Below are 25,058 nucleotides of genomic sequence, written 5' to 3'. Positions count from 1 at the left end.
GCTTCCTGCTCAGGAAGGAAAACACACAGAGGCAAGGAGGAGCATTATTTGGGGGTACTCTGAGTATTCAGATATTATTAACATATGAAGAATATGTCTGTGAAAAGGCGAGACAAGGGCTTTCTGGGTCAGGCTGAGAAGCTGGGATGCATGATGGAGAGTCACGGACCCGGGGAGTGTGCGAGGGCCAGGGTCATGTGGGCTGCGTGGAAGGTGGGGGCACGAGAAATGAGACAAAACAAAACGATGTTCTTGAGCCATCTCGGTGCAAGAAGTCACCGAACTGGATATTATTGGAACATTTCAGTTCTGAGTGTCTAGTCCATCCTGCCCTCATTCTCATGAGCAGGGGACTGCCAGGCAGGAGGAGAACAGTAAAATGTCTTGCTAAATGACATCTGGTGATCGTCTATCAAGTGTAGAGCAGCCTGAGCACAGGACCAACAGACGCACCCGTGGAGACGGCCTTGCGGCGACAGAGAAGGGCTTGCGTGGTGCCAGGACGCAGCCCCCAGCAGCTGAGAGGAGGCCAGGAGGGCTCCTAGCCTCGAGCCTCTGAGAGAACATTTTGGGTTTCTAGCCTTCAGAACTATTGTCCAGAACAACACATTTCTGTTAAGGAAGTAGGAAGGAAAGAAAAGAGAGAGAGAGAGATGGAGGGAGGTGGGCAGGGAAGGCAGGGAAGGAGGATGCAAGTGCTGCATCTCCACAGGAGAGCTTGGCTCCTCCCAAGCCCGAAGAAGATGCCTTCCCTGGGCAGTCACATCTACACCGGCATCCAGAGAGAGTCTAGGGCTGATCGCTGAAAGCCACATGCAGGGGCAAACTTGTCAGATGCCATCTCCAGGCACCTGGAGTGTGGGGTCCCCAGGGTCAGGACGGCAGGAGGACACTGCTGCATGGGCTGAGGGTCACCGTCCAGGAGATGTGACCGAACCCTGGAGGCTGAGCTGTCACTTTGCGGGGCAAGGGTTCCCACTGTGCTCCTGGAAGTCCGAGGGTTCTGCTGGCCAGTGTGAGGCTGTGGGGAGAAGGTGGGGAGGGGGGCAGAGCCCAGAGAGAGCCTCCCTCCCCTACATCACTTCAAGCAGCTCCACGTTTTCCTCTTCTCTAGAATAGCCTTTGCTGAAGGTGTCATTTGGACAGAGCAGTCTAATTGAAAACCACTGCACCAGGCATATAAGGCAAACCAAAATGGAAAAGAGATGATCCCTGAACACTAACAAGAGGCAGAGGTTCAAGGCAGTGGGTGGAAACCCAGACCTGAATGCATCCCCTGGGGCATCCCTGACATGAGCCCGGCAGTGAGAACCTAAGGGTGGATAAGGCATTTCCAGATCCTCAAGTAGTTCACGGATGTGTGAGACAGTCAGCAAGCAGGCGGCACAACCCCTTCGCGTTGGGATAGAGGTGGGTCCAGGGCAGCGGAAGGAGGGGGCACCTTAGAGAAGCCACGGAGGGCTGCCTAGGGCGGGTGACCAAGTTCTGGAGGGGGAAGTCTAGGCGCACTGAGGAAGGCTGGAGGAGAACTTTCTGGGCTGAGATGATCTCCTGGGGTCCCTGTGGCCCACAGGGAAGCCGTCCTCCCTGGAGTGAGCTGGACTGCTTCTGTGGAGGCGGGATCTGTACTTCCACGGCTCTGGAAGAAGTGGTTGAGGTCTTTTAGGCATAAAGTGGGATGTTGAGGAAGCTTCTGGAAACTTTCACAGACAGGGTCCCTGTTGAGATTACATATAAGAGGGATGGTCATGAGGCTGGTGTCAGTAAAGGTGTGTAAAGTAGAAATGATTTCTAAAATGGACAAATACATACAGAATATGTACACAGAATATGCACGTGTGTCAGAATCACCCCAACAGTGAGCAGACAGCAAGGCTGTCAGCCCCTCAAGGAAGGGGTGATCACCACCGTGTGTGGGGCCCGGTTTCCACATGCTGACTCGGTTGCTGGCTTGAACCAAATGTTACATGGAGGATAGGAGAGGGTGCCACGCTGAACCCCCCAGGGCACGGGATGGGCCTTTCCCGCCCATGGCCAGCGGGGCTCCTGGCCACATCCACACTTCTGCAGCGCCGCCCTGCCCAGCCCCTCTCAGCACCAGCCCTGCTAGGCTGGAGAGCTGGTCGGAAGTGTTAAGTGACAAAATAAACATTTGGGAATCTATAATGGTCACACCCAAAGGAAGAATGAGTCAGGACAACCAGGGTCTGCTGTAGGAAGTTTCTTCTGATTCCGGACTGTTGAATAATGGCCTTACAGCCCACTCACAGTCTGACTGTTTTCTCCTCCCAAACTGTGTTCTCCTGTTTTGCCTTAGATTACATTATGATCTTATTTCACTTCCATATTCTGAAATTCCACAAAGGCAATTAGGAAGAAAGGCAGATATGGGAAGCAGTAGGGAACAAAGTGAGATTGGTAAAGTTTTCAGAATCCAATTACAAAATCGACTTGTGGTGGTTTTATTTTCCAGGCTGGTATCGTGGTTCTGCTAACACACATACACATGCATACATGCATGTATGTACGCACATATACATGTGCATGCACACACACACACTTATTTCACAACTATTCAGGGTTTTCTGCAGAGAACCAGATGCTTCAATAACAGCGTATCTGTTAAACTTTTACATGATGGAAGGTTCGAGACAGAGTTGGGTTCCTAGAACACAGTGATAATCAAATCAAAAGACAACCTTTTCATATTTTTGCATTTTATGGTTCCTATTTTTAATTCTAATTTCTGATATTTTTGTTTCAAGGAAGCTTACAAGTCCGTTATCAGCTAAACAAGGAAGAAACCCAGGTGCTCACCATCAACACCGAGAACTTTGCCAACAGAAGGATGCACCACTTGAAGATTATCCGAGAGGGAAGAGAGCTTCGCATTCAGGTACCTACTTCCCTTCTTCTCCGTTGGCCAAATGTGCCCTGGGTGCACAACAAAACGTTCTTGGGCTTCTACCCGAAGCCAAGTGTGGTGCTGAGATCAGGGGATAGACATGAACTGAACTTGGCTGCAGCCTTTGGGTGCTAGACAAGGTGAACTGAAGGGTGCTCCCCTCTACCCTCTGGCATCACCATCTCCTGGGACCTTCTGAGAAACGAAGATTCCCACATCTGACCTACTGACTCAGCAGTCCTTTTTGTGGGCAGTTAGCAGGGAGACACACAGCTGGGGAGGAAATCATGAGAGGCTGGCCAGGGCTCGGGGGGAAGTGTGCCCAGGTAGTGCAGGGCACAGGTGGAGGGGACGCTGATCTCACCAGGGCATCCGTGCTTGATTCTCAGACGCAGCTGGGAGTCACCCGAGTGTGGAAGGGGAGGAGGAGCTGGCTCAGTGGGGAAGAGAGGCAAGTGGGCGGGTGGCGGGTCCGTGTGAGCGTCAGCCCAGCCGTGGAGGAGCATGGCAGGTGCCCCGTGGGACTCCAGTGGTCCTGGAGCAAACGGCAGGCAGCAGGCACGGGCACATCTTGGTAGGGAACTGGCAGAGGTCGGCTCATCCTCATACAGCAAGACCCCGATCGAGTCGGCCCTTACGGGGCGGGCGCTCAGTGAATATTTATGAACTGAACGAATGGCTTCCACGGGCTTAGTGTACCCTGTGGGGAAGGTAAACCAGCTCTGTGGCGAGTGAACGGAAACCTTTGGCTTTTGGGCAGGGCAGAAGCGTGGGCAGATCTTCATTTTTCAGGGGTTCTCTGTGATCACTGCCCGGAGATGCGCACCTGGGGGGTGAGATGTCAGACAGGGGCCACTCGGGAAGAGCTGAGGAAGCTCGCGGGCGCCGTGGGGCAGCCGTGGAGGGGGCCTAGAAATGGTTCAGAAGTAACCTCAGTAGCTGTGGGTGACCTTTTGGATGTGGGCTATGGGCAAGTGAAGGTTCATTTCTAGTTTTTTTATTAATTGGGTGGAATTCAGAAATAATTCTCAACTATGTGGGACAAATAACAATTTCTGAGTGATTATAATTTAATGGCCTTACCTCTAAAATTTACTCTTGAAATAAGAGGAAAATCTTTGGAGCAAGTGTGGGCTGGGCTGGAGTGGAGGGTGGAAGGGATGGGAGGACGGCTTCCCGTGTGCGCAGGTTCTGCTAATGGCCCACTGGACGCACTCAGGTGAGCATCTGCACGTGGCCCTCCTTTCTCTCCCACCGTGTTCCTTCCTTCCCCATCTAAAGGGTTCCCAGAAGTCAGTCCATAACACTGGTGAGCATGTATTGCCTGAAAACAGGCCGTTTCCAGAGCACCGCAGCATGCAGGCACACTTTTTTATTTATTAACTTTAAATCAGTTTATGGGGACAGCCACATAGCACGGCTGCTTCCCTGACACGCCCATCCCCTCGCCCTATCTAGAGCTTTCCTCCTTCCCCACCCCCAGCTTGGGACAAGTCATTCAGTCCAAACAGGAAAGGGTTGGCTACAGCTCCATCCACAGCCCCCCACAGACCCCGGGAGCAGGGTCTCAGGACCAGGGAGAGACAGAGGTGGGCAGTGACCACTGCACTCAGCCAGTGGGGGCTCTGGGACCTGAGAACAGATCCCTCCCACCCACGGCTTGCATTACTTTCTCTGCTTCTCTTTCCTTTCTGGCTCTAGGAAGGAGACCCTTGGGGACTGACCTGTAGCCAGGGGCAAAGACTCCGGGTGGTGATTTGAGAATTGAATCTTGGTTTGTGCTTTTTAAGGCCCAGGTGTCTCCAGAAATGTCCAGGCGGTGGGGGGTGAACTTCAGTGTCCTGTGTCAAATGCATCGATGACATTAAACCGATTAAGCCAGTTTACCAAAATGCCAGCATAACAACAAACTATAAAGAAGGAGGTTCTGCGCATTTTTGAAATTAAGCTAATTATGTCCTTGGAGATGGCTTTGGGTGTGAATCTCGGCTCTCCTACTTACACTGTGCCAAGTCACTCACATTTCTGAGCTTCAGTGTACTTGGTAAATACCAAATGCAGCTGAGCCCAGACAGTTCTTGCAAAGATCATAGGAAGGAACACAGCTGAAGAACACGCGTGAAGCCTGGCATCTAGGGCTCTCTCAAAACAGCTGTGTTCTGTTTTCTTCTTTTCCATCTCATTTAATGACTTGACAAGACGAGTGGGAATCGTAGATTCTGAGGTCAGCAAAGTATCTCTAGGCCAGATTAGGAACCTCACACATCCGGAAGGTTTAAAGGACTATGATGCTTCACCCGGAACACCTCACTCACTGTAACTGAAAACAAAAACAATACTAAACCACAAAACTAACTTAAGGAAGTCTAGTAACCAAATGAATCTCTCACTGAATACTTGATTGACTGTGTAGCCCATATCGTAAATACAGAAGTCCTAAAAATAAATATTTATGCTACCCCCATGTTCTTTCTGTTTTGCTCTATGCCTTTGCTAAGATGTCCACATTGGCAAGCCAGCCCCTGAACCAGTAGTGGTGCCCCTCTGTCAGGCCAGAGCCCATGCCCCAGCCACCCATAGCCCTCTAAGAGCATGTCTCCTCTGAGGCTTAAACAGACTGTGCACGGGGACCCTATGTTACACCTGCAGGTGTGGGACCCTCCAGGGCAGCAGGCACCCTGGGGTGCGACAGCCCATGCCTTCACAGCCACAGATAGGAAGGGACTCTGTGCAAGACGTGCACCCATTCACTCGGCACACCCACAAGAGGAGTTACTTTGCCAGTTTCTATAGTAGGCCCCATGGAAAGCATATATTCGTAAGATGTCCATGTTCTCAAAAAGACAATAGTTTTGTGGCAGGGGGAGAGAAAAGCAGGTGATCATTTTGAGGCATTTTAAATGCAACTTTAGAGGTAGGAAAAGAGGCACTAGGAGAGCAGTGAAGAGGGCCAGCTGACCTGCCCGAGCCGTTGGGGGCATCCCGGAGGGGGGGGCGTCCTGGAGGGGGTGGGCTCCAGGGCCGTGGAACAGGGCCTGGCATGTGGTAGACACTCAAACAACTGTTGAAGGAGTTTTGTAGACATTCAAATAAAAGCATAAGTGATTTATTTATTCATAAATAGTCATAAAGTGTATGATTACACTCCACCAGTCACGGCCAGGGACTTGTCCCCCAGTGGAAGCCCCTCCAAGCTGGAGTTTCCAGAGGAGGGTCTGTCTGTGGAGGTGCAGAGGGAGGCGTGGAGAACGGGTGTCTTCCAGGTGCAACTGTGTGATAACGAGGATCCTTTCCAAGGACAGCCTCACATAAATAGGCAGAGTAAGCCTGGAAGAAACTGGTTTGACTGGATTGAAGAATGTGGGCACAGAAGGAGGAGTGGGCCTTGGACTGAAGAGGAGGGTCCAAGAGAGGGCACGGGCACTAGCAGTGGGCGGGAGAAGGGTGCTCCCCGGAGGAAGGGCCTGGAAAGGAAGCCTGGGGAGCCCTGGGGGTGGCTTTTACTCCCGCTGAGAGGCAGGGTGCCAGCCGCTTGGGTGGGTGGCAGCTGTTAGGTAGCCTGTCCCACTGGGGCTCAGACAGAAATACTCACTTGGGAATGGCCTCCCGGGGCCACGCCTGAGTGATACCCAGTCAGGGTGGGCATTGCTGTGGCAGAGGGGCCAGTGATGGCTCTGCAGACGCCTGGGAGGAGGGGAAGATGGGAGCCGGCGTCTGCTTCCCGTTTAATGCTCATCCTCGGGGGCACTTCCAGACAAGGCTTCATCTGTTTTCTTATTCCCAGCAAAGAGTTTGGTGAGATGTCAGTGGGGAGATAAACACCGTCGAAAGTGGTGCAGAATTTCCTAGGGAGAAGACTTATGTGAAACCTTTATTTCACCAAGAGGAAAGAAAAGGGTTTTTAATGTGCATTGTGGGAAAATTCGCAAGACGTCTCCCATCTCCCTGGAGAGAGGACCACAGAGAGGGACCCACTTGCATGCACGTTGCAGCTGTTTCCAGGTGGGGGGCTTTGGGGGCTCCGCAGGCTCCGCTGACACGCCGTGTTTTCTGTTTTCCTGCAGGTGGACCAGCAACTCCGACTCAGTTACAACTTCTCCCCGGAAGTCGACTTCAGGGCTGTCAGGTCGCTCACCTTGGGCAGAGTCACAGGTGTGTCCCTCTAGTCCGTTCCTTTCCCGTGGGCAATGTTAGAATAAAAGACATTTCTGGAGCCACTTGCTCCCATCTCACCCAAGGTCTAGAACCAAGAGTTCTGGTGCAGGAGACACTGGGACACACGCCTGGCAGGGTCTAGAACCAGCATTTACGTCTACATTACAGAAGCTTGAGTCAGGTACATTAACCAAGAAATGAAGAAAATAAGTTTTAACATATTTTCTAATTAATTTCAAAGGCTTCCTTAATTTTTTTTTTCTTAAATTTACTTAATTTTTACTTAAAGACATCAGGATTTGAAAAACCCAATTATTGGATTGCTCAAATCCTTAATGCCTTCATTCATTCATCAACAATTGAAAAAGGATCAACTGTGGATTTTCCCCTCCTCTAATGGTGATTTTCTTTTTTTCTAACTGCAAGTTCAATGAATTTTCATTTTATATATGATGAAGGTATTTATCAGGTGCAGGCTAGGTTGAAATGCTTGTATCTTCTCGATGAATTGAAAGATTTTTTTATACCAAAGTGATATTCTAACTTTTTAATATCTGTACTCTAATCTACTTTGCCTGGTATTAACACAGCTAATTTAGTGTTGCCTTAGTTATTATTTAACAGGTCTTCCTTTTCCCATATTTTTCCTTTCAATTTTTCTTTCTCTTTAAGCCTTATGTAGGATCTTGTGAAAAGCATGATGCTGAATCTTGCACAGATTATCCGATCCGGCCATCTCTGTTTTATGAAGTGGCGACTGTGAACCCCCTTACATTGTTGGGTTACTTGGACAGCTGGGTCGGTTTCTGCATCCTTATTTACTATTCAGCGTTTTCTGTGATTCTGTCTTGTCCTTCCCTGAGCTCTCAATCCCAGTACACTCAGGAAACAGCAACTGGAGGCACTTTAAGCAGGAATGAATTTCACATGGGGAAGTGGGCTGCTCACAGAAGTGTGCCAACACTTGTGGTGTGAATTGTTAGTGTTTCCGATGACTCCCCAGGCGTCAGTGCCAATGATTCGGGAGCCCCCACCGTCAAGGTTCATACTGATGTTAGGCTGGGGTCAGAGGGCCCAGGGCCCCAGGACTGCACGGTGACTCGGAAGCAGGGGAATCTGAAACACGGGTAGAGGGTACTTCCTGTCACCAGGGCCGTGCCTGCCAGTAGAAGGTGTCAGGCTCACTAGAGCCTTTCACATTTGGGAACAGTTTCTAATTCCCAGAGCCCAGTGTGCGCCCAGAAACCTAACTGCAGTCAGGTTGGGACGTCTAGTTTAGTGGCATTAGCCAACCAACGGCCACCACCTTCTAGATGGGCTTTTATGTTTCTTATTCCATCCTGCCTGCCACTGATAAACACTCTGTGTAGATGCTGCTATTTTCAGTTGACCGACAGTCACTAATTCACATGTGCCTCATTCCTATATCTTCTACCAGGTGTGATGTCCTTCTAGAGATAAGTCCTTTTGCGTTTCTTCTGTGTAAGGGGCCCTTTATCTGAAATAGGTCTTTATTTCCTCTTTATTCTTGGGAGATAATTTTGCTAGATGTACAAGCCAATGTGAAGGAGATCTTTGCTCAGAACCTGAAAGAATCCTTCAGGTGGGTGATGGAGCCACTCACCTGGCTCATAAGGGCCTACGGTGCACACCTCTGCCCGGGCCTGCGTTCAGCGACGCAGTGGTCATGTGAAATCGGCCAAGCTCAGAGCTTGCACGGAAGCCAGAAGTTCTAGGGCTGCCCTGCTGCTGGCGAGCCATGCAAACCCTCCTGGGCCCGGCTGCTTGCCACCCTCTGTCTGCTGCTGTTGAGCTGGTCATCGGTCTGTCCAGCCTTCGAATGTGTTCTGACCACCCCCACCCCTCCAGCCACCAGATGCTTTTATGGTTATCTCTTTGATTTCAGTGTTTCACAGTTTTATTTGGTTTGTGTCTGCTTGTCAATTTCTTTTTAAATATTTTATTGGATATGTTTCTCCTGTGTCTATTTATTAGTTCCTGTGTATCTGTATATCGAGTGTATATGTTTCCATTAGTTCTCAAAAATTCCCAGCATATCAAAGAATGATTCTTACTCTCCATTCAACCCTGATAGCTCTGTACTATCTGAATCTTAAATTTTCTACCTCCACCCTCGTGCCTCTTACTCTCTTTATAATATGTTTTATTCTTTCTCTCACTGTGTGCAACCTGGGAAATTTATTGGGTTTCTTTTTTATTTCTGAAAGAAATGTTTTGTACTTTTTCAAACATACTTGTTAAGATAGTCTGTTGTTCCCTTTTATATGCTCTTGTTTCTGTTTTTTATGCCTTTAAGATTCCATCAGTGGTCACTAGACCTTTTGTCCCTATCAATCCCAGCACCTGAAGTTGGCAGGGATCTAGCCCTGTTGTCTGTCCTGCAGCTGTTCCCTAGGGTGCTTTGTCCTCCTGTGCGTGCGCATGTGCAGATGAGCTCATATTTGGTTGAGTTTAATTCTTAGAAACATTGATGACCCTGAACTGGGGAGCTTTCCTCCAGGCAAGATTTCTGTCTGCTTCTGCCAGGTGTCAGGAGGTGCTGTGGAGTTAATGTCATTTCAGTTTCTCCCTTTGGCTTTTTCCTGAGCAGAAAGTGAGTATAAATTTGAGCTCCAGGCCTAAGGGGGAGCAAGCCTGTCCTTGAAGTCTCAGCAGCAATGTTGTTATTACTAATATCATAATAGGTCATTTTATTATTATTTTTGCTACTTTTTTCAATGCAGCACCGCATCTGAGGTGGACGGGTTTGATGCTGATCCCCTTTGCTGTCAGGCGATGCTCTTTCTGGTCCACTTTGACCAAGGCGTAATGTGAGAGTCTCATGTTCACTGTGTTCACGAGGCAGGGACTTGAGGCTGGGGTCCCCACTCTGCAGGGTGATCCTGACAGTGGCTTCTGTCCCACGGCCTTGGTTTTATCATCTCTTCCCTCAGAAGGCACCCCCACCATAAAACATTTAGGATTCTTATTTCCTGAAACTCAACAAGATGCTAAAAATATGTTTGTTGGTGTTTGGAGTATCTAGTCTATTATATGTCCTACACTACTCAAGCATGTCTTGACTGTTTAACCTGCACTTCAACCAAATCAAAAGATTCTAGGGAGGAAACATAATAGGGGCTGAAGAGCCACAAAGGCCAGGGGTGGTTGGTTGCTTTGTTTGTTTGTTTATTAATAGTGCCCACGTTGTACAATGGAAGCTCTAGAAGCATCCTCTTGTTTAAACAATTTCCCTCCATTACTCCTGTCGCTATAAGACATTCCTGTGGCCTTTCCATCTTTGGAATTAAACCCAATAAACACAAGATTGAAACAATGACAGTGTAAGGAAAGGTGCTCGGATCCCGAGTGACACCCTGTGTCTGTTTTGCCTTCTCTGTGCATCCCTTCCATTCGGTGACAGGCTCCTCTGTGTGCCTCTGAGTCTCCCTCTAAGGTGGCCCTGGCTCGGGAACATGGACATGCAGAGAGGCTTAGCAAATCTAAAACCTTGAAACTTCTAACGGAAACTGCCTATTTTGTTTTTCTTTTTAACTTATTTTTTCTGGTTCTAGTTTCTGCTAATTTACTTACCAGAATATATCATTAAGTTCTATTTAAAACACAAAACTGCTTTTGGTGTAACTAAGAATTAAGGAGGAGTAATACCAATTATTACTATTTTCTTCCTGAGAGGGACCTTCTTGCCGTACTGCATATTTAGGAGTCCATAGTTACTTTCTGAAATATGGAGACACGTTAAACTTTAAGTTGAAAGGAATTGGTATTGCTTTGAAGCTGAAGCTACCAGATTTTGAACAGACATTAAAATGAGATTTGCACTCAGAGAATGTTTCCCAGATTATTTGCGTATGCAGCCAGCATTTATTAATTCCCTGCCTGCTTGCCAGGTTGATAGGCCAAAGCTCATACCTGGCAGAGATGTTATTCTTCTGCTCTGAAGGCTGTTTGCCCACGTAGCTGCAGAATTCACAGGGCCTGAGAAACAATAAAGAATTGGAAGAATTCCTCCTCAACCTGCATAAGCCCAGCTAATCTGGAAGTTGCAGAGCTTTCTGTGAGTGCTTGCATATGCTCTTGGCCTATTAAAAGGGAGTGAGTCCTGATTGCATCTATAGAACAGGTTCTTAGGTCTCCCAAATCCCTCGGTTTTGAATCTCAAGGCTACTGTGCCTTCAGCAACACAGAGCATTGCAGAATGAATACCCTGATTGTTTCCATGCTAAATCATTTCTCAAGCATCTTGTAGAAGATAAGTGATGGCTGCCATGTCTAGAAAGCTCAGCAGAATTTATGCATATAAGTGAGAGGTGGGTAGTTCCAAGTACTCATTTGGAAGACTGTACTCCGATTTCCTCTTGCTTGATTTTGGACACAAGTGGGCCTTCCTTATGATTCAAATGTGGTGCTGTTGTTAATAAACTGAGAAGCAGCATTACAGAGAGAAAGATGCTCAGCTTCTTAAAGGCAAGCTGACTCACGTTTGGCTCTCCTGGAATCACTGTTGGGTGCTGATGGTGAAGCCATCTAACCTGTCTGTAGCTCCTCATTGCTAAAATTAGGACAACAGCTATTCATTTAATCCACAGAGCTGTGTAAGGATTCCAGGAGACACCATATGCACACTAGTTGGTATTCAGCAAACAATTAATATTAGCTTAGATTTCTGAAGATTGTGGGGGCACCAGGAACTGTTTCTGTTGTTGTTTTACCATTGTTTTTATAACTCTGGGAAGGTGCCTGTGAAGGTGACTGTCAAAGAGGTCCTCCACTGCGTGCTGCGACCAGCCCTGAATGACAGGGAGTCCTGGAGATGACAGTGTGACCCCTGTCACTTAGAGCCCTGCCACGGGCACAGGGATCTCAAGCCAGCTTGAACAGTGACAACAGACACTGGAGTAGTTGGTAAAATCGGAGGGTCAGGTGCAGGCTTTGCTTCAGGCACAGCTGGGCTCAGGAGCTCGAGTCCGACCGAGACTCAGGCTTTGCCAGCCCGCCCGTTTCTCCTCCCCTTTCGCCTCTGCTCATGTCTTTGTCAGGCTTCATTCTCAGGCAGGGGTTCTGCAGTAATAAAAGCAGAATCTGCAACTCCACACTTAAATACGACCATTTCAGCAGCTCTGGTCAAAAGAAGGCCTCGTCTCTAAAATTTCTCGAAAAGTCCTGGATTGAGTCTCAAAGGACCATTTTGCGTCAAGTGACAATCCCAGATGATGACAAAGTCCAAGTCATTGGACTACACCAAATGGCCACGCCTGAATGTGGATGGAGGTGTGGCTCTGGGGGTAGGGGTGGGGGTATGGGAGGGCGGTGAAGGTTGTCATCGCAGCATCAACCACACGAGCTGAGAACAGGGAAATGCTGTTTCCCAAGGAGCCAGTGTGTTTTCACAGAGAGGGGGATGGATGGTGAGGATGAGAAGTCAGTGGTAACTCAGGGCTACCGCGGCGCGCTCTCCGTGGCACCTGCTGCCTCTGTCAAGCAGAGAGAGAGAAGGGGGTGTAGCGGTGGGGACAGGCTGGGGATGGTGTGCAGCTGTGGCACTGCAGGGCTCTGGTGACCATCACCATCCAAGTGTGTTGTGACAGTTAAAATATAATAGTGGGGAGGTGCTCCTTTAAGAAATACAGGTGATCATCTTTGGAACAAGTTTACAGCTTCCCAACAGGCTTCTTTAAAGAATCATTCATTTTGAATGCACAGGTTTCTTAAATCACGTTTCACTTTGTTAACATCCCTAGCCCTTCGGTGAATAAAAAGATCTCTAAACCACAGCCCCTTCATGATTCAGATTCTAATTATTATTTCATATTATATCCAAAATTTCTTAATGATACTGTTTCTCTGAGTATTAAAATATTTCAGATTAATTAAACGAATCTGACCTCGTGCAATGAACAATACGTTTTCCGCATCCTGAAGTGTCAGGCAGCAGCGATCCTTCCACTCCTACACGCCCAGGTCGGTGGTTCCCTCTGCTTGGAAGGTTACCCACACTGCACTGCAGCTTGGTTATGTGGGATTTGTTACTGTTTCTTTTAAAAATAATGGACTGTATTTCTCCCCATGGGGAATTTCAATAGGTGGTTTAGTGTTTCTCCTCCTGCAAAAGACAGGTGTGTTATCTTCTGGTTTAAAATGCAACTTTATTTTCTATATTCTAAATGAATCACTTCAGAACTGAGCCAGACCTACTCCATGCTTTTCTTCTCTGTAAAAGTACCCTTTGAAGGGCATGCCTGTGAGTCGCTCATTCAAAATAGTCACTTCCTGCTCTGTCTAAACTAGTGGTTAATAAATGAATGAAGCAAAACTTATCTTTGATAAGTTATTTCCAAACAGACTTTCCTCAGGGGAAGGTGCTGTTACTAATCCACTTCAAAGAGGGGCGACCTTCCAGGCAAGGGCCGGGTTCTTCATGGCATCTGCCAGAAGCCACGTGGCATGACTGCTATTAGTAAAAAGTTCACATTAGTTTCCATGATATAAAAATTACTGAGTATTATTATGAACCAGGCCATGTACTGAGTCATATGGATACACAAGACAAATGAACAAAGTGCCCCTGCTTTGAAGGCCTTGCTTGCTTAAAGCTCTTCATCTTTCAAAGGAAGGTTATCAGGGTGAAGTCAGAAGGATTAAAGGTTTTCAAGGTTTTGGGTATCTCCTTTAGGCTATGTTTCCCTCACTGATCATACTAATATCAACAATAGTATAATACTTACAGCATATTAATAGTGTAACAATTACAGGTAGTATTAATTAATAATGTCCTGCTCTGTGGTAGGTCTAAGCTCTTGTGTTAACACACTTTTCTTTCACAACAACCCAGGAAGTTAAGTACTATTGTTAGTCCTATTTTATAGATGGGGAAACTGAGTCACAGAGGGTAAGTGACCCTAACACCAGCCAGGGGCAGGCCTGGCATTTAAAGTCAGACACTGGGTCTGGATTCCACAATCCCAATCAGGCCTCATGTATTTTGTTTTTTAAGGAATAACATGAAATTTTCCAGACAATGTACATTTTTTTTTCTGTTGAGAACTCCTGAATTAAAGCCTTGTCTCCTTAGTCACAGTGGGCTTAGCAGTAGAGTGTAGGGCTGGGCTTTAATCTGGGGCGGGAATATCATGTTTATCACGCATCAGGCTTTGGACTCAGAACTGGGTTGACAGCACGTCTCTAGCCGTGACTGATCTGGACACACTACCCTGATGCTGGGTGACCAGCCAGGTCTTAGTTTCTGATGATGTCATCTTAAAGGAGTTAAACCAGGCCAGACCCACTTGGCATTATTTAAATGATGTTCTCAGGAGTAAAGTGGGCTCTGATGGATTGTAACCACATGATACTTAGTGAACCAACTAAGCAGAAAAGCATGGGATGCAGTATGACTTTCACAGCTGTCAGGCGCCCCCTCCATCCCTTGCCCATTCTCAGCTTGGGGCCATCATGGGGTTCCAGAGAGAGGCCCTGAGTCTCAGGTGTGGTTTTGATTCTTGCTGCCTTAGCAGCAGGCATACATTGCGATCGATAATGCAGCTTGAAAGAGAGAATGTATAATATTTAAATATTAACACAGTAGGAGCTGAAAGGCCATCCTACTACATGTTAGTGGACTCAGTGTCATACAGTTAGCTGTAGCTACATCATGGATGAGGACAACCTGCTCCCTGCACACTGTTTTTTCTTTTCTTGCAATGGTGCCTGGCAGTGAGGCAGAAAATGAATGCGTTTGAAATCAAAGTTCAGAGCTCAACTCCTATAATGGTCACTTACAAGATATGTCACCACAGAAGTCGCCGCTCTGAGTCCTGGTTTCCTCATCTGCAAAGGAGTGGTAAGCCTTGCGTTACTGATTTGTTCTGAAGATAAGAGGTCATGTGTGTAAAGCACCTGGCAGATAGCAGCATTTGGACACAGCAGCTGTTGTTAATAAAATCACACCGCCACCCTGCCTATTGATTTTCCTTGGCTGATATCCCTTTTCCTGCCATTGGCACTGCCGTTGATCTGAATACCTTTGCCCGGGGACTCTGGCGCAGGGCTGTAAATGTCAGTGCAGACAAAGTAACGCAGGAAAGAGGGGCCAAGGGAAGAGTACTGAGCTCTGCCAAGGCCTTTTAGTCACCCTGGCCCTGCCTGGCAGGAGTGGAAGCCCCTGATTGGACGGCAGCTGACAGGAACAGTGGACTGAGCACAGATTGTGATTCTAGAAGCTTCCCCAGGGAAGGGAGAGGAAGCCAAAGCCCCAAGAGGGTCACGTGACCACAGGTGACTCAGTCAGCTGGGGGTTAATTTTGGAGGATGCCATTAATGCAAATAAATTGAGTATTAAAATGGGTCAAAGTGCATGAAGTTCATTTTCACTTAGGAGCGATTATGAAATACCCAATTCTAGGAGAGATTCGATCTGAATCCGTGGATTTTTCCATTTCACTTCCACAAGGTATTGCCAGTGATCATGTCAGGACTTGATGCCTGCGGCTTATAGTCCTTCTCCTTGGCCAAGAGCATGGCGCCTGCTTTACCTCGGGGAGGATGAATAAGTAAATCATTTTACCTAGAACTTTTCTGGTTTCAGTTCATCTCTTAAAACGAACTGCTGCCTGTTCCAATCTACCAAAAATGTGCATGGGCGCTTTATCCTCCCATTAATTTCTTGACCTTTTCTAAAATGTTTCTGTAAAATATAAGCTTCATAGGCCACGTCTCTCTTAAAAGACAATACTATGTAAATGCTTGGAATTAGGGAAAAAACTTCCTAGCTTTATTCATGGATAATTCACTGAATGTGTAACTTTTGAGCACCTATTGTGTTCAAGGCGAGATGTTAAGTGAAACAGAGACAATTTTAGAGTGGCAAAGCATAGAGAGCCTTGTTCCCAAAGTGATAAAGCATGTATCCATGGAGATAAGGCACTTATTTCATAATTACAGCGTGAGTAATTTTGTTAAGTGTCACACAGATCAGGTGGCTTAGGATTCCTATTTGGGAGAGACCCTTTCCAGCCGAGATGATTCCCGGGCATCGTGGAAGCACCCCGGGCGCGAAGCACAGGCGGTCTCGGTGGGTGGAGTCCCTTCTGTGAAGGAGGAGCGGTGTGGAGCAGATGGCAGAGAAGGAGGCCAGGAGAGGAGCAGGAAAGGGCCGCCTGCAGGTGGTCTCCTCCACGCAAGGGGGTGCGAGGAGGACGGGGAGGCCAGCGGGGGCTGTTCTGCAGGCCGCCAGGGCTCGGGAGGGCGCGCAGACGTCGTCGCCGGATGGGAAAAGCCGGTGAAGGGCGCTCGCGGTCAGAGCTGCTGTGTGACCCTCTGGTGGGTAACAGGCAGGAGGGTCGACAGAGACCGTGTGGGGGCCATGCCAATACCTCCCCTGCAGGCAGGGGAGGATGAGCCTGGCCCGTGGGGACATGGCGGCCAGCGGAGAAGGTGATGCAGGAGGAATGGGGAGGCCCGCGTGCCTCACTGCGGGTGGGTAGCGGTGCGAGGGGGCTGCGAGGGAGGGCAGGGGCGTGGGGGGAGGCCGCCGCGTCGGCCTGCACTGCGGAGGGAGATGGCAGCCCTGGCCGGCCTGAGCCCGTGCCTGCGAACGTGCGGTGCCCCCTGCCATGACTGCAGTCCCCACTGCTCCTTGAGGCCGGCGCCCAGGCCGGCCGGGCCGCTTCTGGATTCAGAGCCCCCGTCCTCGGGGGCAGGCCCAGCTGGAGTGGGCCCGGAGCTGATGTCCCCGCCAGTCCGCGGCCGCCTGGGACCCAGTTACCCACAGCTCCGCGCTTGCGTTTCTCACCAGGGCGTGAAGCTGTTTCCCTGGGAAAGATCGCGGGCTTCGAAGGCGGGGCTTTCGTGGGCTGTTGCTTTTTGCTCCCCTGGCAGCACAGGCCTCCGTGCTCCGCCCGCATCTGCATTCGCAGTGTGGCCTTTTGATGGGTGTATCGCAGGACGGAGCCCCTGTTTTCAGTTCGGGAGGGAGGCGCCTGTGCTCCTATTCCTGACCCTGCAATGCACACCAGGGGGGGAGGGGCGGGGGGGGCAGCCATTGTGCTCTGCCTGAAACAGGAGCGTCCAGGGCCGTGGGATGATCAGTGCCGAACTGGGAGCAGTCAGTCGCCGTGAGCCTCGTGTAGCTCAGGGATGTTGAACAGACTAAGGGGCCTAGACTCGGTGTAGCCATCAGAGGTGCCACTGGTCGCACGGTGTGCACAGCCACGGGAAGGTGCTGTCGGCCGACCCTGGTGAGACGGACACGCCTGGGTGGACCAGTGGGGCCAGCCAGCTGGCACCTCCTGAGCCCAGTGGGTGCAGCCGGCACGGCCGGTGTGAGGTGATGACTGCAGACGGGAGGTGAGGTTGTGTCCACGCTTAAAATCCAGTGGGCTGAGGGGACACAAACAGTGCACAGGCAGTGGCTGGAGAACGACTGATTTCTGACTCACGGAAAGTGGATTCTGGGTGTTAAGAGGCCAGAGAAAGGAGAAACCAGAAGTAAAACCACGCGTAGCCGTGTTCCCTGCTGACCCTGGGCCCCCGGCTCACTCACGGGCTGCGGGTCCCGGGACTGGTCAGCGTCCGTGGTCATGCAGACCCACTCCTCGTAGTGAATCTTGTGTGCATATGTACTGTGTGTGTGCGTGTATATTACATATGTATTAAATGTGTATATTATATGTGCATATCATATATGTATGTGTGTGTATGTGCATTATATATGTACATAAAATCTGTTGCTTCTGTTTCTCCGGAGAACCATGACTAATTGTGGGGGTTCCAGTTCCAGTACTGCACTTAGTCGTCTGGCTGTCAATCAGAAAACTTGCTCCCGTGTATGTAAATGAGATATGAAACCCATCCTTCCTCAGGCTCTGGGGCTCTGCTTCTGAAGCCTCTAGAATCTGACGAGTCACATCTCAGTTACTAGCAGCGGCAGTTAGCACTTCAGCATGCCGGCGACACTGAGAAGCACCGAATGCAAACTCTCAGTTGCCGTCCTTCAGCTCACAGGCAGCTACCTTCAGGTGTCATGAGCAGTGTAGGAACCCCTTCCGTTCAGGGCTTCTGTAGGCAGCGAGGGCTGGGCTCAGCGTACTGCGTGTCTTGATTAGTGGTCCCACCCCCGAAAATAGTGTCTCCAAATCCGTCCCTCATTCTGAAGAGAACTGCTTATTGATCGTCACCAGCGAAGAGTTCTGTGCAGCAGGACTCTCCAGGCTAAGTGGTGGTAGTGGTGGGAGGTTAGGGAGCATCCGTGAGCTCTGGCGCCGCCACACTGAGCCTGGGGTCTGCCTCAGCTGCTGGTTACCTGAGACCCTGGCAGGTTCCTCATTTAACTGAGCCTCACTTTTCTTATCTGTGGAATAGAAGTAAACATTACTACCTATCAAGATTGTTTTAATATTCAATAAGAGTGTGTGTGTCATGTAAGAGTTTGTATGTATTACACATTTGCACACTTACTGCTCAGCGCACAGTGACAGCCTAGTATGCAGGCACCATATGAAGGCACGAAGCCACACTACAGATGGGGACTCTGAACATGGAATGGTAGAAAGGGTTCCTGTGAAATCCGGGCCAGAAGGAGCCCAGCAGCGGGGACACTCTCTGCCTCCGGGCACGCCCCCACACACCTTCACTGTCACATGTGGGGAGGTGTCACACATGGAAAGGTGTGGCTCAAGGATGGGGGACGGGGTATGCAGGCTGCCCAGGTCCTCAGACTCAGGGTGGTCGATTCCACCTTGTCTATAAAATAATGGGACACCAGGGATAGTTTGAAACAGGAAGCAGACAGAAGTCTTTAAAAATAGCATTTTCTTTGTCCTCTCTATCCGGAGAGCTCTCTCCTGGGCTGTGGCATGTGTTTTATCAGTGTGGAGAATGTTGAGGGTCATGGATGCCAGCGCTCCTATAGGATGCAGCTGGTGTCTATGGATTAAATTAAAATGCACTGATCTGATCTGATGCTGCTGTTGCCAATAGCTGCCAGGTCCAAATACAGCAGGCGCTCTGCTTTTCTAGAAGCATTATGTCATAGAAGTTCTCCTGCTCAGCAGACTATTTTTGATTTTATTAAATGATTTGAGTGATTTAAATGGATAGTATTGTTTCCACTGTTGTCTTTAGTGTTTCTAGGAAGACAGGAATAAGTATCTTAAAGAGAGTTATGTACTGCTATTTTTATAGAATGGCTGAGTTTTAGTTACCTGGGGTTATCTGTTGACCCCAGCTATTTCTCCAACTTTATTCTGTGATATCTCTGAATTCCACATAAGCAGGACTTGGTGGGTATTAGAGATAATATCCACAGAGTTCAGGGCACTCACTTTTTTCTTTGCCTATTTTTATCCTAATTTGAGAGTTCGAGAAACTAAGGTTAGTGACTTGTTAAGGTTGCTCTGGAAGATATTACTGGGGAGCTCCATCCTTTTTGCTTGCTTTTACCACTTCAGTGCCAGGTTTTGCAATGCACAGAAACTGAAAACATTATCCTGGGGCTTCCTCGGGCCACTGAAGCCTGCTTCACCTGTTTTCATGGTAAAGCACAGGTGTCCATGATTTACTGCTTCTGGACACAATCTCAGTCCGTGATAACCTTTGGCCCTCCTTCAGTGTTGGCAAAACATCTGCTGGTGGCAAAGACTGAAGCTCTTTTCCGTTGGTTGAGATAAAGCTGATGTGTGTGTGTGTGTGTGTGTGTGTGTGTGTGTGTGTGTGTGTGTGTGTGTGTGTGTGTGTGCGTGTGTACATGTGCCTACCTCCCCATTGGCTCCTAGAGTTTCTCCAGTTGGATCATGTTTTGGGTGCCCTCAGTGTTGGTTGGTATGACAAAGCATAATTTACCAGTTCCCTCCCCATCCTTACTGCTTACTTTCCTATACCACCCAACCCGTGCTGCCTTCACTTCCTACCTAAAGTACTTGCACTCTGATTCCTGCCTTAGAGGCTGCTTTGGGGGGAATTCAAACGATTACGCTCATCCATCCGTTCATTAATTGGCTGAAGTGGAATGCAAAGCCAGATTTGCCTGCCTCCAGAGATCATAGCTATTTCCCTAAGCATACAGCCTTCATAACAGGCATATAAAACTTAAACCCCATTTCACAGAGCTTAAAGTCTTAGCGAGACAAGAAATCAGCACATGAGGAGTGAGCATCATGAAATGGGTGAATCGAAGTAAAACAGTAGCTTAAAGGCTAATAAGAAAACTTAGTGCTGGGGTGGTGAGACCTGCTCTGGATGGGGAGCCCCTTCCACAGGCAGGTGCAGGGCATGCAGGGGACGATCCACAGGCGGGACATCGCTGGGTGTTCACCATGTGTGTTTACCATAAGCCAAGAGCTTTACCTTCATTATTACATTCAATCTCACAACAAATGTGTGAGAGAGAATCTTACATGTTCCCTGCCATGTATAAAACTCCTCTGTCACTTAGTAGTTGAACCCAGCATATCTCATGATTTTACGTGTGTGGAATGTGGGTGGAGCTTGCCTGGTGAGTTCCTGAGCTCCTGTGGAGCTGACAAGAGCCTGCTGCTATGTTTGGCTGTGTCTGGGCCAGCCTGGGGCAACTGAGACAGGCTTGCTGATGCCTCAGAGGGACACCCGGAGGCCGAGCTGAGCTGGGCCCCTCCCTCTCTATATTTGGTCTCAAGGTCTCTCCACATGGTCTCTCTGTCCCCGACATTAGAGCATCTCACATAGTAGCTTGGGTTTCACACCCCCAGGCTTCTAGAAGGTTCCAGCCTTCTAGAAGGCTAGTCCTAAAACAGGCAGTGTCATTTGCAATGTGTTCTGTTGATCAAGTAGTCAGCAGTCCACCTACATTCAAGGGGAGGGTGAACAGATGCTGCCTCTCGATGGAAGGTGTGACTAAGACTGTGCCCTCCTCAGTGTGCCACCCGCAGGCACCGCATCCATTCCCTATCTAGAGATGAAGTTGCAAAGCTGTTAAATTGAAGAAAAATATAGAAAAGGAGGTTTGTCAGAAGGGGGTTCAGCCAGAGTCTGTTGATAGCCTGTCTAATAGTCAGCCTGGCTTTTCCTCTCCTTAGTGAGACGCGGTAGCGCTTCTGTTTGTGTTTGTCTTTGAGGACTGCCCCCAGGACATGCCCAGCCTTCCTGAATTGGGAATGACCATGCGTCATTCTCTTGGACAGCGGGTTCCAAGCAGAAGTCTCCAGGGTTCCCCACAAGGCCTGACTCAGGAAAGACGTACTGCCTGCCCTCGGCTCTCTACTTCCTTCTGTCTGGGCCACCCGGGCAGTAGCAGAGCTCCTGAAGCTATCTTCTGAGAAGAAGACAAAGGCTATATCGTATATAACTCTGGAAAAAGGGGGAGGATAACTCTAGAAAATATTCTGGGTCTTTGATGATACGAACTATCGTACCAATTAGAGTAGCTCTCAACGTACTTCTTGTTAAAATGTTATTACTTTATTTAAGCTACTGCTATTTCTTTTTCTTTATTTTCTGACACTTACAATCAAATGCAAATCATAAGTAACAGGGATAATTTGTGACTTTTGTACTTTCTGAATCAGATGGAGAAAGAGGGGAGGGGATACTATTCTTTTCTCCAAATCCAAATCTCTGTAGAACAGTTACTTAAGTTGTGGAGACCTGATGGCTGATTGCTGGCGCCATCCCTCAGGGCTCCTCACCTACAGAAAAGTGGGTGGGTGAAAGTGTTTGCTCACATCCAGATCACTGAGCCGGTTTGATCTCCATTATGCTGGGGTCACTGTGACTTCGGCAGGCTGTGGAGGAGGGAAGGTGGCAGGTGGGAGGCTGCCTGTAGGAGGAGGCTTCTGGGCTGGTGCCATATCCTGCCCTGTTTAGAGCATGCCAGCTCTAAAAACCAAGCAGACTCAGCCTTTGTGCAGGCAACATAGCCAATGCTTTGTGCACAGTTTTTCCTTAATTAGTATTTACTGCATTAAATGTGTGGTGTGATCTGAAGCATATGCTGTGAAACACACTAGCTCCTAAATACTTTTTGTAATGAAATTTCATAAATATGCCATTTCTTTTCGTGGAGGCTTTGAAGATTCATTTTAAAATATAAATATGCTATCTTGTGGAAGATTGCAGGAACCAATTATCAAACATTATTGCCTCATGAGGTTGCCAGTCAATTAACTCTCCTTTCGTCATGAAGGGAGAGATTTTTGCCCCTCTGGGCTGAGCCACAGTCTGCTGAGGAAGGTTACTGAGCTCATGGAAAATATTTACCACGTTCTGAGAAAAAACTGCAGAATAGAGTTTAAAGATCCAATCACTGAACACATTTATTCCCTAAAATGTATTGAGCCTCTACCTTTGTCACACATGGGCTCTTCGTCTGGATTCCAGCCCCACCACTCACCGAGATACCGTGGGAAGGTTAGTTCACTTCACTAAACCTTAATTTTGTTAACTGTAGCATGGAAATGAACACAGTTCCTATTTTACAGGGTGGTTGTGGTGCCATCAGCACAACAGCTGCTCGTGTGCCTTGTGCAGCACAAAACCTGGTACCTAACAAGAGCCCTGGAGCCCTAGTGTCACGGGAGGCAGCCAGGCCCCCCGGGACAGAGCCCACACAGGCTGGCTTCAATCCAGCCCACCACATACTGGCTGCTGCTTTGGACAAATTGATTCTTTGTTTGCTAACCTTTAAAATGGGCACAATGCAGAAGAGGCTTAATTGTCCTAAGACACAACAGCATCTGGTGCATTTAAGCAAGCCCTTCATGGCGGGTATTATGCAGGCAGCCCGTGCCTCACACAGCACCTGGGAACAGTAGGTGGCCGCACGAGCCAGGACTGAGGAAGATCTTAATAATTCAGGAGAAAAATTACTGTAGTTCTAAAACCTTTAGTTTTTCTTTTTTTATTGTTTTTTTTTTGTTTCTTTTTGTTTGTTTTTATTTTTGCCAAAGCACTGAACACTTTTGGAGAAGTGGAAAAATAGCACAGCTAATATTTATACACTGCGATCGGAAAGATGAGAAATGCTGAGAATCAGAGTGTCTTGTCTGTAAAGAGCCGATAAAGGCCTTGTCTTCCCGCGCCTGATGACACACGGGCAGGAGCACGCTTCCTGCCCTCTGCCGAGCCCTGTGTGGGCCAGCCCCTCGCACTGTGTCCCCCCTGCTTCCAGTGTCGTGAAGTGGAAACTTCTCTGAGGAGCAGATGTCTGCTGGTGTCACGGCCTCTGGGACGCTGTCATCCTCTTTGTCATAAGTGAACTTTCTTCATTCATATCAATGTGTGTCACCCTCATGGGTTGTAATTATCAACCTCACTGAAATGAAAATGTACACCAAAAAATTAACATTATCATAATGCCACTAAAACAATATCTGGGCATATTTTAAACGTAGACACATAGAACCACTTTAGCATTCATAAAGTGGGTTCCCATGCACATAGTTTCCCAAGCACGGATGTGTGTTAGTTTCCCAGAGAGCTTAGCTGTCCGGCCCGATAGCTTAAAGTTTTACGGGCTGCCCTGAGGGCTGGGTTGTTACTCCCTGGCCCATGGATTCAGAGGGAGTGTACTATACATAAGAACAACGTAATGGAAGAGCTGGACGTGCCAGCTGCACTGCCCCTGAATCCTATGGATTTCTTTTCTTCATCTGCAGAACAAGATGCTCACCAGTCTGATGTTCATATGTCTTAAAGCTGATGAGCGCTGTCTGTCATTGTGACGCTTCACCACTGAATCCAATAGCTGTTCAGCAGTTAGGATCCCCTCGTACTACCAGGAAGCAGTGCTCCCAGGGTCATCCTGAGGGGCGTGGGACCTTGTCTAGCAGCACAAGTCACAAGACACAGAGGAGCATAGAATAGAGCATAACAGGAGTGCATGCAAAGGCAGCATGAAATACAATCACCACCAGCCAGCCATTCACCTGTGGCTGGTCTCCACTCTGTCCCCAGAGGACAGCTCTACTTTTCTGTATTTAGAGCAGCAAAATTTAGGTCATTCAACCTAGACATCATGATCTTATACAAGGTCAATATGCAACTCATTAAAAATAGCTTCCTTTTCAACTGAAGGCGTGGGCGTGGGGAGAGGGGGTCATGTGCACACACATCCGGTTTGATCCGTTTTGATTTATGTGTATATGCACGACCATAAACTCTTGCCTGGCTTCCAGCGGTCGCCTTGCACATGCAGCTGACAGTGGTGGCTGCCTGCGCGATGCTTGACTTCTCCCCCCTTCCGAACAAAATTCTAATTTTATTCAAATATTCCTGTTCTTCCATATAGTCATGTGCTCCTGGGAAGGCTTCCGCCATTGCAGTCCCGGCAGACTCCCCCTAGTTGGTCTGAGCCAGTGGTTCTTACAGTTTGGTCCAGGGAGTCTTTGGGAGGGGGGCCCTTTTAGGGAATCTGCAAATTCAAAGCTGTCTTTGTGCTCATAACAGGCATTACTTACCACGGCCACGCTCTCCTGCACAGGTCGCACAGAGCTTTCTGGAGGCTCCAAAATGTGTGACGATATCACCACTCAGGCAGCTAATGGGATGTGTGCTGTGGGCTCATGTTTTATAATTTCCTCAGTTTTAATTTCTAATACAGTAGATATTGATAGATACAAAACAGATACAGATGTCTAGATTCTCTTCAGGATTGTTAAGAGGAAAATGTGTCTTGAGACCAAAGACGGGTCTGGAGAGCCACTGGTCCAAGCACATGACTACGGTCCGTTTCCCTGGCCAGTGACTGAGGTCTGTACACATAGATGACCCAGGGTGGTCATCTGGAGGAAGTCTGAGGAAGGATCTCCTTTCTTAAAAAGAAACACAGGATGAGGCAGCCACCCTTTTTCTTTTTGTTTCCGGATATTGTTGTGTCTGGATGTGCTGTACAGCCTGGAGCCGCTGACCAGCCGGAATGTGGCAGCCATAGGCAGGAGCCCTGGCCTTCCATGCCCAGAGCTCTCCTTGCCTCTGAACACCTTGTTATTTGGTGATTAATCCCACTATC

General features: G+C 48.5%; 1 protein-coding gene across 4 annotated transcripts in view; it reads left to right on the top strand.

The window, feature by feature from the left end:
* Positions 1-25,058, top strand: part of CNTNAP5 (contactin associated protein family member 5) — a 597,575-nt gene that overhangs the window by 554,120 nt on the left and 18,397 nt on the right. For all 4 annotated transcript variants that reach the window (XM_073241652.1, XM_073241653.1, XM_073241654.1 and 1 more), the window contains 2 exons: positions 2,766-2,896; positions 6,970-7,057. In XM_073241652.1, coding sequence (XP_073097753.1) covers positions 2,766-2,896; positions 6,970-7,057 — 219 coding nt within the window. The remainder of the gene's footprint in view (positions 1-2,765; positions 2,897-6,969; positions 7,058-25,058) is intronic.

The sequence above is a fragment of the Manis javanica genome, chromosome 7 (assembly GCF_040802235.1).
Source record: "Manis javanica isolate MJ-LG chromosome 7, MJ_LKY, whole genome shotgun sequence".
In the NCBI taxonomy this organism is placed as follows: domain Eukaryota; kingdom Metazoa; phylum Chordata; class Mammalia; order Pholidota; family Manidae; genus Manis; species Manis javanica.
The sequence above is the reverse complement of the archived record's forward strand: the minus strand, read 5'-3'. Positions and strand labels throughout refer to the sequence as shown.